The 21,241-nt window shown below is 32.5% G+C and overlaps 2 protein-coding genes across 2 annotated transcripts; both read right to left on the bottom strand.

Annotated features, from left to right (window-relative positions):
• Positions 1–14,073: 14,073 nt before the first annotated feature.
• Positions 14,074–16,271, bottom strand: LOC130673246 (neprilysin-2-like). The gene is made up of 5 exons (XM_057478203.1): positions 16,146–16,271; positions 15,856–16,064; positions 14,811–15,783; positions 14,486–14,736; positions 14,074–14,409 (listed from the first exon to the last, which is right to left on the bottom strand). Exons 1-5 carry the CDS (start codon positions 16,240–16,242, stop codon positions 14,074–14,076), a joined length of 1,866 nt encoding a protein of 621 aa, XP_057334186.1. The 5' UTR covers positions 16,243–16,271.
• Positions 16,272–18,192: 1,921 nt separating this feature from the next.
• LOC130673247 (neprilysin-2-like) lies at positions 18,193–20,500 on the bottom strand. Its single transcript, XM_057478204.1, has 5 exons — positions 20,263–20,500; positions 19,974–20,182; positions 18,929–19,901; positions 18,605–18,855; positions 18,193–18,528 (listed from the first exon to the last, which is right to left on the bottom strand). Exons 1-5 carry the CDS (start codon positions 20,498–20,500, stop codon positions 18,193–18,195), a joined length of 2,007 nt encoding a protein of 668 aa, XP_057334187.1.
• Positions 20,501–21,241: the final 741 nt, after the last annotated feature.

Genomic DNA, 21,241 nt, shown 5'->3' on the forward strand with positions numbered 1-21,241 from the left:
AGGGTGAGATCCCGTGGGGTCTTTCACAATGAATACTCTCACCTATGCCTGTCATCCGTCTTACACCCAGACATACGTATCATACATAACACCCATATCACACATAACACCCATAACATAATGTAAATAAATATATCCATCTATACACTTTTTTTATTATCATTATTTTCTCTTCACTTCTTACTACATCTAAAAATTATCCGTTGCGTTCTTGTGTAACCAAATATTTTATCTATCAACCAGAAATAAATTATATACTATTTAGGGGAGACCGGGGCAAGACGGCCCACCTAAGCCGGTTATTATTATTTGTGGCTTTTAACCATCAAGTCGATTTACTCTTGTCCAACTTGAACTCAATTCACCAAAATTTTGGTGAAGCTCCTGAAAAAAATTTTTTTTTTTTGGGGCAAGACGGTCCCCTCCGGAAAAAAATGAAAAAAAAAATTTTTTTTTTTTAATTGTAAAAAAATTTCCCGCGTAACAAATGTTTATATTTTTCTCTTTAACAACTGTATTTACTTTAATATTACTCGAAATAACCTTTTTGGATATAATACGAGTCATTTTTTCACTTCTGTAGAAAATTGATTATTGGTTTTTTTAACTTTTTCAAATGCTCTATTTTAATCTAAATCCATATAATTAACCAAAAAATGATATTTCTATTAAATTAATCATGACTAGGTTATAATACTATGAAATACATTTTCTTTTAGAATTTTTGAGTGGTTCATTTTGCCCCAAGTTTCACGTATCGGGCTAAAAATGAGTAAATAATCTAAATTTGTGATAATCAAAAGAAAACAAGAAAAAAAAAATTTTTGGTGAATTTTTGAGGTGGGCCTTCTTGCCCCAGGTGGGCCGTCTTGCCCCGGTCTCCCCTACTATTGTCATATATATTTGTTTAGAATATGGCTATTATATATATGGCTATTTATTTTATGCGCAATGTTTTCTTACCCCTGAGGGAACAGTCGTAAGCTGAACACTTGTCGCCAAAGATTCACGACTTCTTCCTAAGAGGACATTAATTTTATAGCCAGTTGCCTCTGAATAATTAAAATCATTTATTTTAATTAATACTTAATTTTTTTTACGAGTAGTTTTAAGAAATTCAATTTTGTAAAAATTTGTTCTTTGGAAGAAAAAAAAAATAGAAATTAATAATTATTTATTTGGATGCATAAAAAAATATCCGTTATGATGAAAAAAAAAAAACCGGGACATTAATAACGATTAAGGCCACAAATTTATAAAAAAAAAGAAGTATTGAACAATTGGTAAGATAAAAAACAAGATTGGTGACGTAGCAGATGAGTTTAGACATTTATATTTAATCCGGGAGCAGCTTCGGAAGCAGAATAAGCAGCGGGCATCACCGAGACTCAATCTTATTTATGGGTACATTAATCCTTAAATAGTATCTAATGTCACATCACGGCTTATAATATAAATACTAACAATAAATAATAGAGGGGGATGAAGGGGAGGGGCAACACCAAGGAATACATTTTTTATTTATTTTTATTAAATACATTATCTCAGCGTCAGTGCATATAAACATTTCCATTGTCGTATAGGTTATTCATACTTGTGTTTTCGTGAACGGTTGACCTGGCCAACCGTATCCACGTACAAACGACGGTGTCGAGTTACCGGATGGTACACCGCGGGGCGTCTTGACTTATATCCACCATCCTCTGGATACATTCACACAATAAATATATACACACATATATACACAGCTATTAAATTCACTACAATCATCTCGCCGTGTTAATCTTTTGCTCCATTATTTGAAATCAATAAATCCCTTTTTTCTTTTTCTTTTTTTTTGTTAAATTTTATATAAAGAAATCTCTACTCGCAATCACTACAATCTTCAAATGGTTCTGGTTGATGCATAGTACGGAAAAAAAAAAAAAAACAGTGGAATCGAACAATTGGAACTTCAATGTCAGCAAAATCATAATTAGTTAATAAAAAATTTGATGGTTGATTATAATAGTGAACGATAGCTTACGAATTTATGTAACGCGGTATTAATCATTGTTATTTTATTGTAACCCATCCCGAGTTGAAATATTAAACGTCAGTTGAACGTTCTTAACGTTTTGAACGTGAATTGAACGTTTTGAAAGTAAATTGAACGATTTTTTTGTATTTTGGTTCGTAAAAAATTGGTAATTTCATGAGTTATGATCTTAGTTTAATGATAACATTAATTAATTTATTTCAATATTTGTAAACACAATTTTCATAACCTTGATATCATAATATATGAAAAGATATAATAGTGTTAGAAAGAAGTATGAAACTGAAAAATTTTTTTTTCAAAATACGAATTTTTTATTTTAGAGCCAGAAAGGCGGACGACGAAATTTTAGGGAATTGAGGTAATTATAATCCAGGAGTACAAAATCGATGAAAAAAATTTATCGGAATGTTTACGTTTTCTTATTGTAAGTCTAAATAGGTTTTAGTTACGTTTTCGATTTATGATACTCCAATCTACGTTTTGAATAAGTTAAAAGCTGTCAAATTAAGTTTTAAATGCCCAAAACGTTCAATTTACGTTCAAAACGTTGAAAACGTGCAATTTACGTTTAAAACGTTGAAAACGTTCAATTTACGTTTAAAACGTTGTAAACGTTCAATTTACGTTCAAAACGTTAAAAACGTGCAATTTACGTTTAAAACATTGAAAACGTTCAATTTACGTTTGAAACGTTGAAAACGTTCAATTTACGTTCAAAACGTTAAAAACGTGCAATTTACGTTTAAAACGTTAAAAACGTGCAATTTACGTTTAAAACATTGAAAACGTTCAATTTACGTTTGAAACGTTGAAAACGTTCAATTTACGTTCAAAACGTTAAAAACGTGCAATTTACGTTCAAAACGTTAAAAACGTGCAATTTACGTTTAAAACGTTCAATTTACGTCTAATATTTCGACTCGGGATTTTGGCGCGAAAATTGAATGCGTGGAATAAAATGAAGAAGACAATGGCTGAAGAGTTACTAATGAAACAAACCGCAAAATAATCTTGTTATTATCTGAAACTAGTACTCTGCGGTGTCAGTAGCAAGGCAGATATATTTAACAACAAACGTGCGAACGAACCACCCAGCCGGATCTAATGAATACCAACTTCCCCTATTTTATCTGTCCATGAAAAATTATTGTGTTGTGCCTTAAGCCCCAGCAACAAACTAGTCACACTCATATCCCCATGCAACATCATATTATGTGTATATAGATATAATGTATAATATATAATACAATAATAAATATATATAGATGTAGATTTGTATAGAGTTGCAATAACAACTAAAAGAGCGCACCACCAGCGTGTAATGGCGTCCCGCAGAGTAGCCAGCTGTTCTCGCACAATCTTCAGCTATCCAACAACAATATTGTCATACAGCCACTTAGATACCGTTATTAACGAATAATACTCCGTTGGACAGGTAAATTTGTGCCTTGCAATCCTCATGAAGACGTCAAATATTTTTAAAAAATACTCTGCCTCGGCCTCTGTATTTTTCGCCCCGACGACTTTCTCTAAAGCTTTTCGACACGTGTTGGGAAATGAGTCGGCGCAAAAACGAATTTATTAGAATCAGCAAATTACGGGAGGTGAATTGGCAAATATAGTAACGTTTAAAAGTGGTGGTTTATTTAATTTTTTCGTCATTTCATTAAAAATGATGAACGGTAGGACAAAAGAATAGTTTAGCGGTTAAATAATGTATTTGAATACTGTGTAATCAAATAAAGGGGAGCAATGTTAGCAAATGAAGCGAGTCAGCTAGAAATCCGGAATCCGCCCGTTTCTTGTCGTAGACACACCCCTGCCGTAACGGACTCGAACACTGTTAGATACGAATACTTGCTTTTTGTACCACCACCTTCACATACTAACTCTCAAACTCACTTCATCCCTTTCATCCCTTTTATTTTACCCATTTATTTTTTCCATCCCTAACTGAGACCTTCTGTTTCAATTCAATTCATATATCGATGCCTATTTTTTGAGGTTAGAGTTGTTTCTGAGAAGAATTCACAAGTAGACACACACATAACGACACTCATTGTATAATACTGACATTTAGCTTTTTCCTACACTACTTTCCGCGTTTCTCCTCGAAAAATTTATAAATACAAACTAGTACATGCACGTCAGCTGAGACAAAGTCCACGAAGAATTTCTATTCAAATATCTTACATTTTTTAACAGGATTCATTTTCGATCTTAGGGGACAATTGAAGTCTGTAGAAAATTCAGGGGTATTTGAAAGTGGTACGTTAACACGTTTATCCACTGGAGCATGGGTATCGATTTCGTCCGAATTTTGCGGTACCGATTTCGATTTGCACCATAGACTCGCATATGACAGCCAAAACAATTGATTCGGATTATAAGGCAAGTTAGGAAATGTTGGTTCCGGTCCGTGCACTTTGACCCAATCTTGATAAGCTGAATAAGCGACTTGTATGCCAATATGGTCAGCAATATTTTCTGCTAAAAATAATTTACCATCCAGCTGTAAACAACCAAAGGTAAGAGACAAATTTAGTTTAATTTACTAACATATGTAACTTTGCGCACTGTAAAAAATTTTGAGTCCGCGGTGTGGTGTAAATGATTTGGTGTTAAATTTTCAACACTTCCGGTGTGAAAGTTACAGAACGCATGGTGTTAAATTTGGGGCCATGTGAATTAGAACCTTCGCACCACCGATAGTATAAAATAAATTATGCCATCGGGCAATATTTGAAGTAATAACACCGAATGGTGTAAAATAAAACATACTGTGTTAAAAATACACCGCTTGGCATTTCACAGCGAGAAAATTCCACACCGTCAATTCACACCAAACAGACCGTGTAAAGTCTTCGAGAACCAGTTTCACACCAAAAATTTTTTACAGTGCAGAATATTTACACCTACTTGTCCTTCAGTTTCTTTTACAGTTAAATTTTCAATTTGTTCAATAAAACAGTTTTCTTTTTCTTTATATTTTTCTTCCGAATATGAACTCCAACTGTCACGCTCAAATCCATATTTATCGAAAAACGTTTTAGAGTAATCAACAGAATGACCCATTTCGTGGCTCATAATGTATCCGAGCACACCATAATTTATATAATTCCAATGGTTGATACTAAAAGGTAAGTTCTTGATAGAAGCGAGCCCTAAAACTAGAAAGTTTCACAAATTAATTGACATTACCGTCTGAGAGCAATAGAAATCCGTAAAATATTCTATTACCAATGATGTTAGCATATGCAACGCTAAAACCAGTCGAAGACATGGGAACTACGGATCTCAACATGTCTGTCAAATCGAGCTGATCATTCGGTTTCACTGATCTCGCGGTAGCTTTGTTTTTTATGAAAGCCATAGCATTGATATAATTCTTTAGAAAATTATCAGAGGTAATTTCAAGTCCTCGGAAATACTCTTCCATTTTTTCGTCATCTAACAAAACCTCGGGATAGCCAATTACAAAATGAGTAGATTCGATTTCTCTAACAAGTTTATCTCGGGATTCATAATCCAACCAACTCATCCTGGTTAGAATATCTGTCAATTTTCTGTTAACATTCAGAGCAATCTGATTAACGCGACACTTAACTTCCCTCTTAAGTGGGTAACGATTTATATAATAAGCGAAGGTAAGTTCCGGAAACAAGACAGGAAAATAGTACGAGCATTGATGTTTCATAACGACAGTTCTCGAGTATTTCTTTTCCAAATAAGTTGCTAGAAATTTGGACAGAGTCGTAGAGTAGACATATGGAATCACAAATTGAATTGTCTTCCAAACTGCGTAATTGGCTTGCACTCTTTTGGGAGTTTCTCTAAGTAATTTTTCTAATCCTGTTACGAAGTCGTGATTTTTAATGAAAATTATCGATTCATTTGTAAAGTAGGGTCGCGGCAGCGTTGTAGGGTTTAAGAACTTAATCCAATCAATGCTCGGCCATTTTTCTATTATTTCTTCTACAGACATTCCGTAAGTTTTACTCCCATCAGTTAACGAAGATGTATAAATTCCATTGCTTATTTCGTCGATTTTAAATTCAAATTCTACTGAGTCCCAGAGTTCCTTTGCAGCTAGAGTTCTATTAGCTCCCAAAAATTCGGCAACATCGACCATAAAATCATAGTAACCCCTTACGATATCATTATTTTTTATATCTTCTGTTTCTCTATATGAAAATTCAGCCGATGGTGGATCCAACTGTTCATGACAACAAATGAACTAAAATTTACATCTGTTCTTATAAAAATTGTGTTAGAATTAATATTTAAATTTATATTAGAGAAAATTTGCACAGTACAACGTCACTGTATTTAGTATACCGATATGTGAATACATGTTTGTATAGTATACAGTTCATTGTAAAGTCCTGTATTCAGTATACCTGGTAATGTTACCTTCTACTACCCCTTGACCCTTAATGAAGTAGTGGAAGTATACTGAGTACTGAGAGTACTGGATGTATAACTAATAATTTTTCTGTTGTAGTTAGTCGAGCTGAAATTCTTCACCATCAAGAGTCGATTGTCCAGATTTAGAGTCATTGTATTGCAAATAATTTAACATTATATTTCTGTCAATTTAACCTCATTTAATATTGTTTGTTTAGTTTAAATTCAGTGTGTAGCTAATTTGATATTAAGGCCATTCTCAGACAGTGCTCCCCACTTTTTAAAAATTTTCAATGACTTTCAACTGTCATAAGCGTATCAAATTTTTATCAATTAATTAAAAAAAAAATTAAAGCATTAATTGAAAAAAGGACAACGTAGTCGTAATTTTGCTGATATATAGATTTTTAAAAAAATTATTTACATTTGATATCAATTAGGAGTTAAACAAAATTCGTTAAATAAATTTCAGTAAAATCATCATGTCAATTTTATAATTCGAATTTTTAAATTTTGGTGGCTAAAATTTATTCAACGAATTTCGTTTAACTCTCAATTGAAATCAATTGTAAGTAATTTTTTAAAAATTCTTTATCTCCACGAAATTACGACTACGTTGTCCTTTTTTCAATTAAGGTTTTAATTTTTTTTTAATTAATTAATCAAATTTTAATACAGTTATGACAGTTGAAAGTCATTGCATATTTTTCAGAAGTGGGGGGCATTGTCTAAGAATGCCCTTAATTAATATACTTATTTGTCTTTTGTATCAATAAACAATAATTAAACAATACCTGAGTAGTTATTTCTAACAAATTGTATGGATTAAAAATAGTTAGGGATCAGAAAATTTCAATGAAATCGAATGTTAATTTTTGATTTGAAAACTGTTCGCTGCAACCCCAAGAAATAATTATTTACATACTTACATAATAAAAACTCGTAAAATTTCCCCGAGCTCGTGAGTTTAGTTTCAGAAAAACACTATCACCTAAACTGTTATCCGACGCTTTGTGAATGAAATCAATCCAATCGAAATTGCTGTCATTCCACTCGTCACTTTGGACAACCGGCCAGCCGCCTAATTCGGATATCAGTTCATTGAAATAATCCAATTTGTCTTCTTTGACACCAGGAACTAAAATGATATTTTTCTTCATTAATATGATTTCTATAAAACGGTCAGATTTCGCAGATATAAAAAAGTCTAATTACTTGAATGAATATTGTTTGCATTCAAATTATTACAGGCAGTAATGAAATTTTTAAAAAAGTTGAAAGGTCGGAATGGGTCTGGCGAATCGCTCGCCTTGATTAAATCGTCGACTTTCGAATAAATATCGAAGGTGCTAAAAAAATCTTCATGGCTTTCATTTGGACCAGGATTAGAGGGAACGTTATCGAAATTACCGCAAGCGAATTCATAAAAATTGTCACAGGGATCAACACTCGCGTTGATACTTTTGAATATATTCAGCTCTGAAATAAGTAGATAAATTTTAAACTTATGCAGAAGTAAATAAATTATAAAATGTCTATAACATCCTACCAAATTTTGAACGATCCTGAAAACACTCATGAGCAGTACAGTCGTAAATTGCTGTAAATGTGAATGTCAATAATATTATTTCATTAAAATATGTACACGAAGTAAAATTTACGGTAACAATTACAAAACATTATGCAAACGGTTCCCATATCGTATGGAAACAGGTTTTTTTTCAAATATCGATTGTAGGAATGGCACCTATACAAATTATAGTGACCGTTCCTACTCCCTTAAATTTGAAATAGTGAAAATAGTGACTATTCACTGTTTACCAGTGAAAAGTATGTCACTGATTCAAATAGTGGTACAATTTTCACTGGCAATGAGTGACTATTCACTGCTATATAGTGATTGTCATGGGATTTTCACTAATTTGTTTTGAGAGAGTATCAATATGGGTTTCATTCCCATATAATATCGGAATAAATCCTATATACTACGTTAGTCAACGTTATGTACGGGAATCATTACAACTCTCTAAACATGAATAAGTGAAATAAGCGAATATTCACTAATTCTGGGCGCCAACCGAACCACTTTTTGAAATTGGTGGTTCGGCTTGCACTTGGAATTAGTGAATATTCACTTATTTTCACTAATTCATGTTTAGAGAGCATAATATTTAAAAATTTTTTGTATTATGTAAGTTACTATAAGTTAATTCTAATTACAAATGACTAATTAAACTTATCATTACCTCTATTTTTCATCTTGTTGTTCAAATTAGCAGCCGTTGCCACCGAGAAAAATAGTATCAACCAATTCACCCACATTTTAGTTCTTTGAATGACAAAATATTTAGAAAAGACTTTATTACGCGTCTATAATTAAACTTAAGAATTATTTTAAATAAATTTTCTAAAATAAAGTCAACAGCATTAACATATGCTTACACTTTTATTATTTGTATTACTTCTACTCGTTATAGGTTGATCGAACGAATGCTAATGTATGTTTTCCATGATTTCTTATATTTATTAAAAGGTATCTTTATCATTAACTGAAAGTGTCATTAACATTTCGAATCTTATCAATGTTCTTCCAAATCGTTTTCGTTGACCTAAAGACTTTTAATTTAGTGACACTAAAGGTCTATAACTTTATTTTCATAGACATATATTTCGTCAGATATTATTTATCATTTAATTAAAAATAAAAACAATAAAATTTATCTGATGACCTCATGCATGATAATATCTGTTTGAAGATGTAAATTATGAAATTAATGTGGAAATTCCGAACTCAAGAGCTGGAGATAAAGAAACTTTAGTTGACATATTTTTTTATTGACAGTGAAAATTCCTTTATTGTGTTATAGCTCACAAAATTGTTATTTATATTTATTTGACAGCCCGCGGTCAGATTTCTGGTAATTGGGGAAGAAAATAATTTCCTAGTCAAAAGTCAAAAGATCAAATTATGTAAATGTAGTAATTTATTAATTTTCCATTTATAAAATAATTTTATTGCCAAAATATTTTTTTTGACAGAAAGATTCGATCTCTAGGTGATTATTCGTAAGAAAACCATCCGATGAACTTGTTTTTGAGATTAATCGAAGAACTTAAGGAACAATTTAGATTTTTCCTATACTACTTTCCGCGTTTCCTTTTTGGAAAATTTATAAATACGAACTAGTAGATGCACGTCAGCTGAAACAAAGTCCACGTGGAATTTCTATTTGAATATCTTACATTTTTGAACCGGATTCATTTTTGATCCTAGGGGACAATGGAAATCTTTGGAAAATTCAGGGGTATTTGAAAGTGGTACGTTAACACGTGTATCATATGGAGGATGCGAGCCCATTAAATACGGTTTGTTCAAATCCGACTTTGATGTACACCACTGATTTGCGTACGATAGCCAAAACAATTGATTCGAATTATAAGGCAAGTTAGGAAATGTTGGTTCCGTTCCATGCACTTTGACCCAATCTTGATATGCTGAATAAACGACTTGTGTGCCAATATCGTCAGCAATATTTTCTGGTAATAAAAATTGACCGTTCAGCTGTAAATTCACAGCAGCATTAGACAAACATATTTTAATTTAGTATCATGTGATATTATAAAATATTTGCACTAACTTTTCGTTCAGTTCCTCTGAGAGTGAAGTTTCCAAATTGTTCAATGAGACAGTTACTTTTTTCCTTAAACTTTTCTACCGAAAATGAGCTCCACCAATTATGCTCAATACCATAATTATCTAAAAATGTTTTAGAGTGATCAACAATATGGCCCATTTCATGGCTAGTAACCAATCCTAGGGCAGCATAATTTGCATAACTCGGACGATTGGTGTTAAAAAATAAATATCCAAGAATCGGAATACCTAAAACTGTAAAGTTTCATAAATTATAAGGAATTACCGAACTTATGAGTAATAACGCCGCGTTAAATATTGAATTACCAATTAAGTTAAGGCGCGTCGAGGAGAAAGCTACTGCACCCAAGTCGATGTCTCTGTGCAGTAAATCTATCCAGTTAGTTTGATCACTCGGCTTTAAAGCTGCAGTGAACATTTTTTTTCTTCTAAATGCAACAGCAGCATGTAAGTTTCTTAAGAAATCATCAGGCGTAATTTCGAGTCCGTGGAAATACTCTTCCATTTTTTTGTCATCCAACAATACCTCGGGATATCCCGTGATAACCCGTAAAGACTCAATATCTCCAGTGAGTTTCTTCCGGGATTCATCATCCAGCCAATTTACCCTCTTTATGATGTCTATTAATTTTTGTTTAACATCCAAAATCATCAGATTAATTTGAGTCTTCACTTTACTGTCAAGTGGGTGATGATGGGCATAATAAGACAACGTCAGTTCTGGAATATGTTGTTGTAAATATGAGAAACACCAATTCTTTGCGGGATAACTGATGAATGGTCGTCTGTTATAAATTGTCCACAACGTAAGTAGAGTCGTAGAGCGGACATAGGGAATCACAGTTTGAACTGTCTTCCACACTGCGTAATTGGCTTGCACTCTTTTGGGAGTTTCTGTAATTAATTCTTCTAATCTTGTTACGAAGTCGCGATATTGAATGAAAACTATCGAATCATTTGTTATATATGGTCGCGACACCTTTGGGAAGTTCAAAAATTTGATCCAATCGATTCTTGGCCATTTTTCTGACATTTCTTTTACAGTCATTCCGTAATTTTTATTTCTATCCTTTGATGAAGATGTCAAAATTCCAGTGGCTATTTTGCTAATTTCGAATTCAAATAACAGTGAGTCCACGAGTTCATTTTCAGCCAGTGTTATATTAGCTCCCAAAAATTGAGCGACATTGCGCATAAAATCAAAATATGGTGAATCCCTAGAACCAAATTTAGTCATAGCAATTTGTACTCCGTATAGAAGTTCTTCCAATGGTGGATACAACTATTTGTGGCAATAAATATATAAAGTTATGCATCTGTTCGCATTAAAATAAAAATAATTAAATTACTTACGACGAAAAATTTGGTCAAATTTTGGTGATCCTCTAGACTCCGTCTCAGAAAAACCTCATAATTAACACCAATATCAGCCGCTTTAAGTGTGAAATCAATCCAATCGAAATTAGTCTCATTCCATTTGTCACCTTCGACAGCCGGCCAGCCGCCTAATTTAGATATCATTTCATTCAAATAATCTAATTTTTCTTCCACGACACCAGGAGCTATAATAATATATTTCGTTATATAATATATATATATAGTCTATGCAATGGTCAGATTTGAAATTTATAAAATTATAATTACGTGGGTTATAATTATTTGCAAACCAATTATTACAAGCAGTCATGAAATCCTTTAAAAAATTGAAAGGTCGGAATGGGTGGGGCGAATCACTCGCCGTTAATAAATGATTAATTCGGGGAAGAAGATCGGAAACTTCAAAATAATTTTTATGATTTTTATTTTGAACAACATCAGGAGGAACTTTATCGAAATTCCCACAAGCGAATTCATAGAAATCGTCGCAGGGGTCAGCACTCGTATTTATGTTATTAAATATACCGAGCTCTGGAATGAGTACACAATAAATTTTTAACTTCTGCAGAAATATGTAAATTATAAAATGTCTGTTAGTTCTTACCAAATTCCAAATTATCCCGAACACACTCATGCGTAGTACAGGAGTCGTAAATTGCTGTGAATAAGAAAATATGAGTAGAGGCCGAGCGAAATCAAATCGCTGAGCTAAATGCAGTTTCTTCAACTCTAAATCATGGAAATTTTTAACTTCTCGTTTGGATTTTAAAAAACACAAATTTTTTATGCACATATTGATTATAATATACAAAATGATGTGAAAGCAGAAGTGTAAAAAAATCAATTGTCAAAAAAAATTCCAATCATACTTACATTTACTTCTGTCATTTATATTGTCAGCCGCAACGATCGAAAGAAATATCATCAACCAACTTGCCCTCATTTTATTCCTGTAGATAAAAAATTGTCAAATTCAAAATTTAATACACAATAACAATAATATTAACGTACATCTTTCTAAGTTATTTTATTCGGTATAGCTCCGATATAGTAATGATGCCTTGATTTGGCCGAAGCTTTCTGCGATTAATAATTCTTATCAGCATCTATATATATATACCTCAATCGCTAACGAAGAGTGTCATTAACGGATAAAATTTTATCATTATCCTTAAAAGTAATTTGCTTTGTCACAAAAAACTAAAAAATTATTGATTGAACAAAGTTCACATTAAAAGAATATGATTTTATTTTCGCAAGAGATTATGATTCCTTATCATTCAATGGAAAAAAACCCAATTAAGAACATGTAATGACTCGATTAATGGTATTCTTTGTTTGAAGATTGTTAAAAAAAACCGGTATTTCGTCATATTTTAACAAAATAGTGGTCAATTGGCTAAAGTAACAAGAAATAATGCGTTTGGGGTAAAAACAAAATTAAAATGATTATTATAGACTATTAACAATTACATACGGAAATTGATTAGCCTCCGGTTTTCGATGATACCTAGGCTTAATAAATGCTATTGTAAATTCCGTGTGATTCCTCGGCTTCAACAGCATTTGTATATTTCTTCAGTATTAATTGAGAGTATTATAGACGTATCATATGTTATCAATTCACTTAGAAATCGTTTTTGTTGACCTGAAGACTTTAAATTTAGTGGAACTAAACCGAGCACACTAAACTGTAACTTTCATTCTCCGAGACATATATTTCGTTATATGTTACTTATCATTTAATTAAGAAGAAAAACAATAAAACTTGATCTGATGGCCTCATGCATGATAATATTTGTTTAAAGATATAAGTTATATAACTAATGTGGAAATTCCATACTCATAAGCTGGATTTTAAGAAACTTTAATTAAAGTACACGGAGAAAAATGTTGGTTCAAAACCTACTAATTTTTATTATGCTGTCGACGAAACTTGAAACAGGAAGGGAAGCATCCACAAAATTATTATGCTCATACGAAAAATTATTATGCTGTATCATAATACTTCGCGCGAGACACTTATCGATAAGATTTAATAAAAATTACTTCCATACATTATAATAATTGTGATGCGGCATAATAATTTTTCATAAGAGCATAATAATTTTTTGGATGCTTCCCTTCCTGTTTCAAGTTTCGTCGACAGCATAATAAAAATTAGTAGGTTTTGAACCAACATCTTTCTCCGTGTAGTTTTTTATTGAGAGTAACAATTTCTTTATTGTGTTATAGCTCACCAAATTGTGATTTATGTTTATTTGACAGCCCGCGGTCAGATTTCTGGTGATTGGGAAAAGAATAATTTCCAAGTCAAAGATTAAAGTTTCAAATTTTGTAAATGTCGCAATTTATTAATTTCTCATTTATAAAATCATTTTATTGCCAAAATATTTTTTTATGACAGCAAAATTCGATCTCCAGGTGATTATTTATAAGAGAACGATCCGATGAAATTGTTTTTGAGATTAATCGGAGAATTTAAGGAACAATTTAGATTTTTCCTACACTACTTTCCGCGTTTTCTTATGGAAAATTTATAAATACGAACTAGTAGATACACGTCAGCTGAGAAAAAGTCCACGTAGAATTTCTATTCAAATATCTGACATTTTTTAACAGGATTCATTTTTGATCCTAGGGGACAATGGAAATCTTTCGAAAATTCAGGGGTATTTAAAAGTGGTACGTTAACACGTTTATCATATGGAGGATGTGGATCATTTAAATTCGATTTGTCTAATCTCCAATTTGATTCACACCACTGATTTGCGTACGATAGCCAGAACAATTGATTAGAATTATAAGGCAAGTTAGGAATTGTTGGTTCCGTTCCATGCACTTTGACCCAATCTTGATATGCTGAATAAGCGACTTCTATGCCAATCTGGTCACCAATAGTTTCTGCTATTAAAAATTGGCCGTTCAGCTGTAAATAAACAGCAGCATTAGACAAATATATTTTAATTTAGTATCATGTGATATTATAGAATATTTGCACCAACTTTTTTTTCAGTTCCTCTGAAAGTGAAGTTCCCAAGTTGTTCAATGAGACAGTTACTTTTTTCTTCAAACTTTTCTACCGAAAATGAACTCCACCGATTGTGCGCAAAAGCATAATTATCCAAAAACGTCTTAGAGTGATCAACAATATGGCCGATTTCGTGGCTAGCAGTGGACCCTAGAGTAGCATAATTTGCATAACTCGGACGATTGGTGCTAAAATATAAATTTCCCAAAACCGGTATACCTAGACCTGTAAAGTTTCATAAATTATAATGAATTACCGAACTTGAAAGTAATATAACGCCGCGTTAAATATTGTATTACCAATTACGTTAATGCGCATCAAGGTGAAAGCTGTTGAATCCAAGTCGATTTTTCTGTGCAGTAAATCTATCCAGTTTGTTTGATCACTCGGCTTTAAAGCTGTAGTGAATATTTTGTTCCTTTGAAATGCAATAGCGGCATGTACGCTCCTTAAGAAATCACCAGACGTAGGTTCGAGTCCTTGGAAATACTCTTCCATTTTTTTGTCATCCAACAATACCTCGGGATAACCCGTGATAACCCGTAAAGACTCAATATCTTCAACGAGTTGATTCCGGGATTCATCATCCAGCCAATTTTCCTTGTTTATCATGTCTATTAATGTTTGTTTAACATCCAAAATCATCAAATCAATTTGACTCTTCACTTTACTGTCAAGTGGGTGATGATGGACATAATAAGACAACATCAGTTCTGGAACAGGCAGTTGTAATTGTAGGAAACACCAAGGCGTTGCGGTATCCGGCATGGTTAGTCGTTTGTTATAAATTTTCCATAACCGAATTAGAGACGTAGAGTGGACAAAGGGAATCACACTTTGAACTGTCTTCCACACTGCGTAATTCGCTTGCACTCTTTTGGGAGTTTCTGTAATTAATTCTTCTAATCTCGTAACATAGTCGTGATTTTTAATGAAAATTATCGAATCATTTGTAATATAAAGTCGCGACGCCTTTGGGAAGTTCAAAAATTTGATCCAATCGATTCTTGGCCATTTTTCTGACATTTCTTTTACAGACATTCCGTAAGTTTTATTTCCATCAGTTAATGAATGTGTAAAACTTCCTCTGGCTACTTTGCTAATTTCTAATTCAAATGCCACTGACTCTGTGAATTCATTTGCAGTTAGTGTCTTATTACCTCCCAAAAATTGAGCAACCTTGCGCATAAAATCAAAGTATGCGGAATCCCCAGAACCAAAAGCAGGTATAGCAAGGTGGTCGTAAAAAAATGAGTTCATTGGCGGATTCAACTATTTATGACAGTAAATATATAAAGTTATGGATCTGTTTGCATTAAAAATAAAAATAATTAAATTACTTACGACTAAAAATTTGGTAAAATTTTGGTGATCTTCTAGACCCCGTCTCAGAAAAACCTCATGACTGACACCAATTTCAGACGCTTTAAGTGTGAAATCAATCCAATCGAAATTAGTCTCATTCCATTTGTCACCTTCGACAGCCGGCCAGCCGCCTAATTTAGATATCAATTCATTCAAATAATCTAATTTGTCTTCCGCGACACCAGGAGCTAAAATAAAATATTTCGTCATATAAATAATAAATTCAATGACATTGGTCAGATATTGCGGATATGTAAAAATATAATTACGTAAATTATAATTATTTGCGAACATATTATGGCAGGAAGTCATGGAATCTTCCAAAAACTTGAAAGGTCGAAATGGATGGGGCGAATCACGCGCCATTATTAAATGATTTATTCGGGAAAGAAGACCGAAAACCTCATGATAAACTAGATGCATTTTATCTTGCACAAAATCAAAAGGAACCTTATCAAAATTTCCACAAGCGAATTCATAGAAATCGTCACAGGGGTCAGCAGTCATATTTATGTTATTGAATATACCGAGCTCTGGAATGAATGAACAATAAATTTTCAACTTCTGCAGAAATAAATAAATTATGTAATGTCTGTTAGTTCTTACCAAATTCCAAATTATCCCGAACACACTCATGCGTAGTACAGGAGTCGTAAATTGCTGTAAATAAGAAAATATGAGAAGAAGCCGAGCGAAATCAAATCGCTGAGCAAAATGCAGTTTCTTCAACTCTAAATCATGAAAATTTTTAACGTCACGTTTGGATTTTAAAAAATAACACAAATATTTGATCCAAATATTGATTGTAATAAACAAAATGATGTGAAAGCAAAAGTGTAAAATAAAATCAACTGTCGGAAAAAATTCCAATTATACTTACATTCACTTCTGTCATTTGTATTGTCTGCCGCAACGATTGAAAGAAATATTATCAACCAACTTGCCCTCATTTTATTTCTGTAGATGAAAAATTGTTAAGTTCAAAATTTATTACACAATATCAATAATATTAACTTACATATTCATAAGTTATTTTATTCAGTATAGCTCCGATATAGTAATGATGCCTTGATTTGACCAAGGCTTCCTGTGATTGATAATTCTCATCAGCATTTATATATGTTTATATATATATATACATATACCTTAACCATTAACGGAGTGTGTCATTAACGTATCAAATTTTATCATTATTCTTAAAACTAATGTGCCTCGTCACAAAAAACTTTAAAATTATCAATTGAACAAAATTCACTTAAAAAAAATATAATTTTATTTCCAAAAGACAGATCATGTTTCCTTATCATTTAATGAAAAAACACCCAATTAAGAACATCTAATGATCATATTAATGATATTAATTGTTTGGAGATGTGGAAATTCCATAAATAAGTGCTAGAGATAGAAAAACTATGATCAAATTTCTTTGTCATCAAGAGCGGAAATTCCATGATTCAATTATTGTTGAAAAAACCGTGATGTAGTCATATTTTACTTAAATAGTGGTAAATTGGTTAATGTAACAAGAAAAGATAAATCTGGGGCCGAATTGAAATTAAAATTCAAAATTTCATAAAATGCAATTGTATATTCCGTGTGATTTCTCAGCTTCATCAGCATATGTATATTTCTCCATTATTAATTGATAATGTCATTAACGTATCATATGTTATCAATATACTTAGAAATCGTTTCTGTTGACACAAAAGACTAGAAATTTAGTTTAACTAATTAATGGCCTGAAATTTCAAATTTAAGAGACATATATTTCACTTATCATTTGATTAAGAAAAAATACAATAAAACTTTTCTGATGACCCCATGCATGATAATATTCATTTAAAGATATCAATTACGAATCTAATGTGGAAATTCCATACTGTAAGTTCTTAAGATAAAGAAACTTCAATTGACATATTTTTTATTAAAAGTACAAATTTCGTAATTGTGTTGGAGTTTTAGAAACTGTTAATTATCTTTATTTGACAGCCCGCGGTAAGATTTATAGTAATTGGGAAACAAATAATTTCAAAGTCAAAGATTAAAGTTGTAAATTTTACACATGTCGCGATTTATTAATTTCTCATTTTATAAAATCATTTTATTGCCATAATACTGTTTTATGACAGCAAGATGCGATCTCCAGGTGATTTTCCATAAGAGAACGATCCGATGGACTTGTTTTTGAGATTCGTCGAAAAACGTAAGGAACAATTTAGATTTTTCCTACAGTACTTTCTGCGTTTTCTTCTTGAATGATTTATAAATGTGAAGTAGTAGATGCACGTCAGCTGAGACAAAGTCCATGAAGAATTTCTATTCAAATATCTGACATTTTTTAACAGGATTCATTTTCGATCCTAGGGGACAATTGAAATCTTTTGAAAATTCAGGAGTATTTGAAAGTGGTACGATAACGCGTTTATCGTATGGAGGATGCTGAGCTTTTACATCCCATTTTTCAAAAACCCACTTTGATGTACACCACTGATTTGCGTACGATAGCCAAAACAATTGATTCGGATTATAAGGCAAGGTAGGAAATGTTGGTTCCGTCCCATGCACTTTGACCCAATCTTGATAAGCTGAATAAGCGACTTTGATGCCAATATGGTCAGCAATATTTTCTGCTATCGAAATTTGACTGTTCAGCTGTAAATAAACAGCAGCATTAGAAAAATATAACTTAATTTAGTATCATGTGATATTATAAAATATTTGCACCAACTTTTTTTTCAGTTCCTCTGAAAGTGAAGTTTCCAAGTTGTTCAATGAGACAGTTACTTTTTTCCTCAAACTTTTCTACCGAAAATGAACTCCACCGATTATGCTCAAAGGCATAATTATCTAAAAACGTTTTAGAGTTATCAACAGTATGACCCATTTCGTGGCTAAAAAGGATTCCTAGGGCACCATAATTTGAATAAGTCGGACGATTGATGTTAAAAAATAAATATTCCGAAACGTGAATAGTTATACCTGTAATAGTTTAATAAATTATAATAAATTACCGAACTTATGAGCAATAACACTGCGTTAAATATTGTATTACCAATGAAGTTAGAGCGCATCCTATTAAAAGCGCTCACAGAAGTCAAGTCGATTTCCGCGTGCAGTAAATCTATCCAATTAGTTTCATCACTTGGCTTTAAAGCCGTAGTGAATATTTTATTTTTTCTAAATGCATTGGCAGCATGTATATTCCTTAAGAAATCATCAGGCGTAATTTCGAGTCCTTGGAAATACTCTTCCATTTTTTTGTCATCCAACAATACCTCGGGATAACCCGTGATAACCCGTAAAGACTCAATATCTCCAGTGAGTTTGTTCCGGGATTCATCATCCAGCCAATTTGTCCTGTTTATAGTGTCTATTAATTTTTGTTTAAGATCCAAAGCCATTAGATCAATTTGACTCTTCACTTTATGGTCAAGTGGGTGATGATGGACATAATAAGACAACATCAGTTCTGGAAGATCTAGTTTTAAATGTGTGATACACGCAGTGGAATTCAAACCTAATCGATCTCTTACATTAGTGTTCCATAACTTACGTAGAGTCGTAGAATGGACTAAGGGAATCACAGTTTGAATTGTCTTCCACACTGCGTAATTGGCTTGCACTCTTTTGGGAGTTTCTCTAATTAATTTTTCTAATCCTGTTATGAAGTGGTGATTCTTAGTGAAAATTATCGAATCATTTGTTATGTAAGACCGAGGCAGCTTTGGCCAATTCAAAAGATTCATCCAATCAATACTCGGCCATTTATCTATCATTTCTTTTACAGACATTCCGTAAGTTTTATTTCCATCAGTTAATGAATTTGTGAAAATTTTATTGGCTGTTAAGCTAATTTCTATTTCAAACTCCAGTAAGTCAACGAGTTCATTTTCAGCACGTGTCATATTAGCTCCCAAAAATTCAGCAACCTTGAGCATAAAATTGAGATATGGCGAACCCCTATAAATAATTTCCATCATAGCAACGTCTAATCCGTATATGAGTCCGTCCAATGGTGGATCCAACTATTTATAGCAATAAACATACGAAGTTATGCATTTGTTCGCATTAAAAATAAAAATAATTAAATTACTTACGACTAAAAATTCGGTAAAATTTTGGCGATGCGTTAGACTCCGTCTCAGAAAAAACTCATAATTAACACCAATATCAGTCGCTTTAAGAGTGAAATCAATCCAATCGAAATTAGTCTCATTCCATTTGTCACCTTCGACAGCCGGCCAGCCGCCTAATTTAGATATCAATTCATTCAAATAATCTAATTTTTCTTCCACGACACCAGGAGCTATAATAAAATAGTTTGTCATGTATTATATAAATTCTATGAAATGATCCGATATTTTAAAAATTTTAAATTATAATTACGTGGATCATAAATATTATCATAGAAATTTTCACAGGAAGTCATGTAATCTTTCAAAATCTTGAAAGGTCGATATGAGTGGGTTGAACCACTTGACATTACTAATTGTTTCATTCGGGAAACAAGATCGTAAACGTCAAAATAATTTTTATGATTTTTATTTTGAACAACATCAGGAGGAACGTTATCGAAATTCCCACAAGCGAATTCATAGAAATCGTCGCAGGGGTCAGCACTCATATTTATGTTGTTAGATATACCGAGCTCTGGAATGAGTACATAATAAATTTTCAACTTCTGCAGAAATGTTAAGTTATAAAATGTCTATTTGCTCTTACCAAATTCCAAATTATCCCGAACACACTCATGCGTAGTACAGGAGTCGTAAATTGCTGTAAATAAGAAAATATGAGTAGAGGCCGGGCGAAATCAAATCGCTGAGCCAAATTCAGTTTTTTATAACAGGGTATTTCTCAACCTTGCCAAGTTTGGCCCCTTTATTAATTGATCTTAATAAGGGCGCCACTGGAAGATAAGACTCGGCCTTCCAGAACCGGAGATGTTAATATTATAAATCAGGGTCGTTGAAAATATATAAGAGTGAGGAGATTGAGGGATTAAATTTATTTAACACACAATTTTATATCAATATAAGTTTCACTTTTATTTAACAAATCCCAATTATGCCCACCGGGCTTTTATTCCTTATAATTATTTTTAACAAAATCGTCCACCGGACTTCTTATTCTTACAACTAATTAACTAAAATCTAGTCCCCTGGACTTTTATATTAAATTGGCCACCGGCCAGATCCCCTGGATCTTTTATTATATACGACGAATGAGTCCCCTGGACTTTTATACGAATTGGCCACCGGCCTGATCCCCTGGATCTTAATTGAACGACGACGAGTCCCCTGGACTTTTAATAACGAAATGGCCACCGGCCTGATCCCCTGGATCAAAATAAAATATAGTCCCC

Source organism: Microplitis mediator, chromosome 8 (genome assembly GCF_029852145.1).
Source record: "Microplitis mediator isolate UGA2020A chromosome 8, iyMicMedi2.1, whole genome shotgun sequence".
Lineage (NCBI taxonomy): Eukaryota > Metazoa > Arthropoda > Insecta > Hymenoptera > Braconidae > Microplitis > Microplitis mediator.

What these genes read in the sequence shown, in the direction of transcription:
- LOC130673247 (XM_057478204.1), bottom strand. Translation starts at nt 20,500, where the DNA reads ATGAGTGCTGACCCCTGCGACGATTTCTATGAATTCGCTTGTGGGAAT. An exon ending in GATGCGCTCTAACTTCATTG is followed by an intron (nt 18,856 to 18,928) that starts GTAATACAATAT and finishes AAACTATTACAG; the next exon opens with GTATAACTATTCACGTTTCG. An exon ending in TCAGAGGAACTGAAAAAAAA is followed by an intron (nt 18,529 to 18,604) that starts GTTGGTGCAAAT and finishes GTTTATTTACAG; the next exon opens with CTGAACAGTCAAATTTCGAT.
- LOC130673246 (XM_057478203.1), bottom strand. Translation starts at nt 16,242, where the DNA reads ATGGCGCGTGATTCGCCCCATCCATTTCGACCTTTCAAGTTTTTGGAA. An exon ending in ATTTTACCAAATTTTTAGTC is followed by an intron (nt 15,784 to 15,855) that starts GTAAGTAATTTA and finishes TGTCATAAATAG; the next exon opens with TTGAATCCGCCAATGAACTC. An exon ending in GATGCGCATTAACGTAATTG is followed by an intron (nt 14,737 to 14,810) that starts GTAATACAATAT and finishes GAAACTTTACAG; the next exon opens with GTCTAGGTATACCGGTTTTG.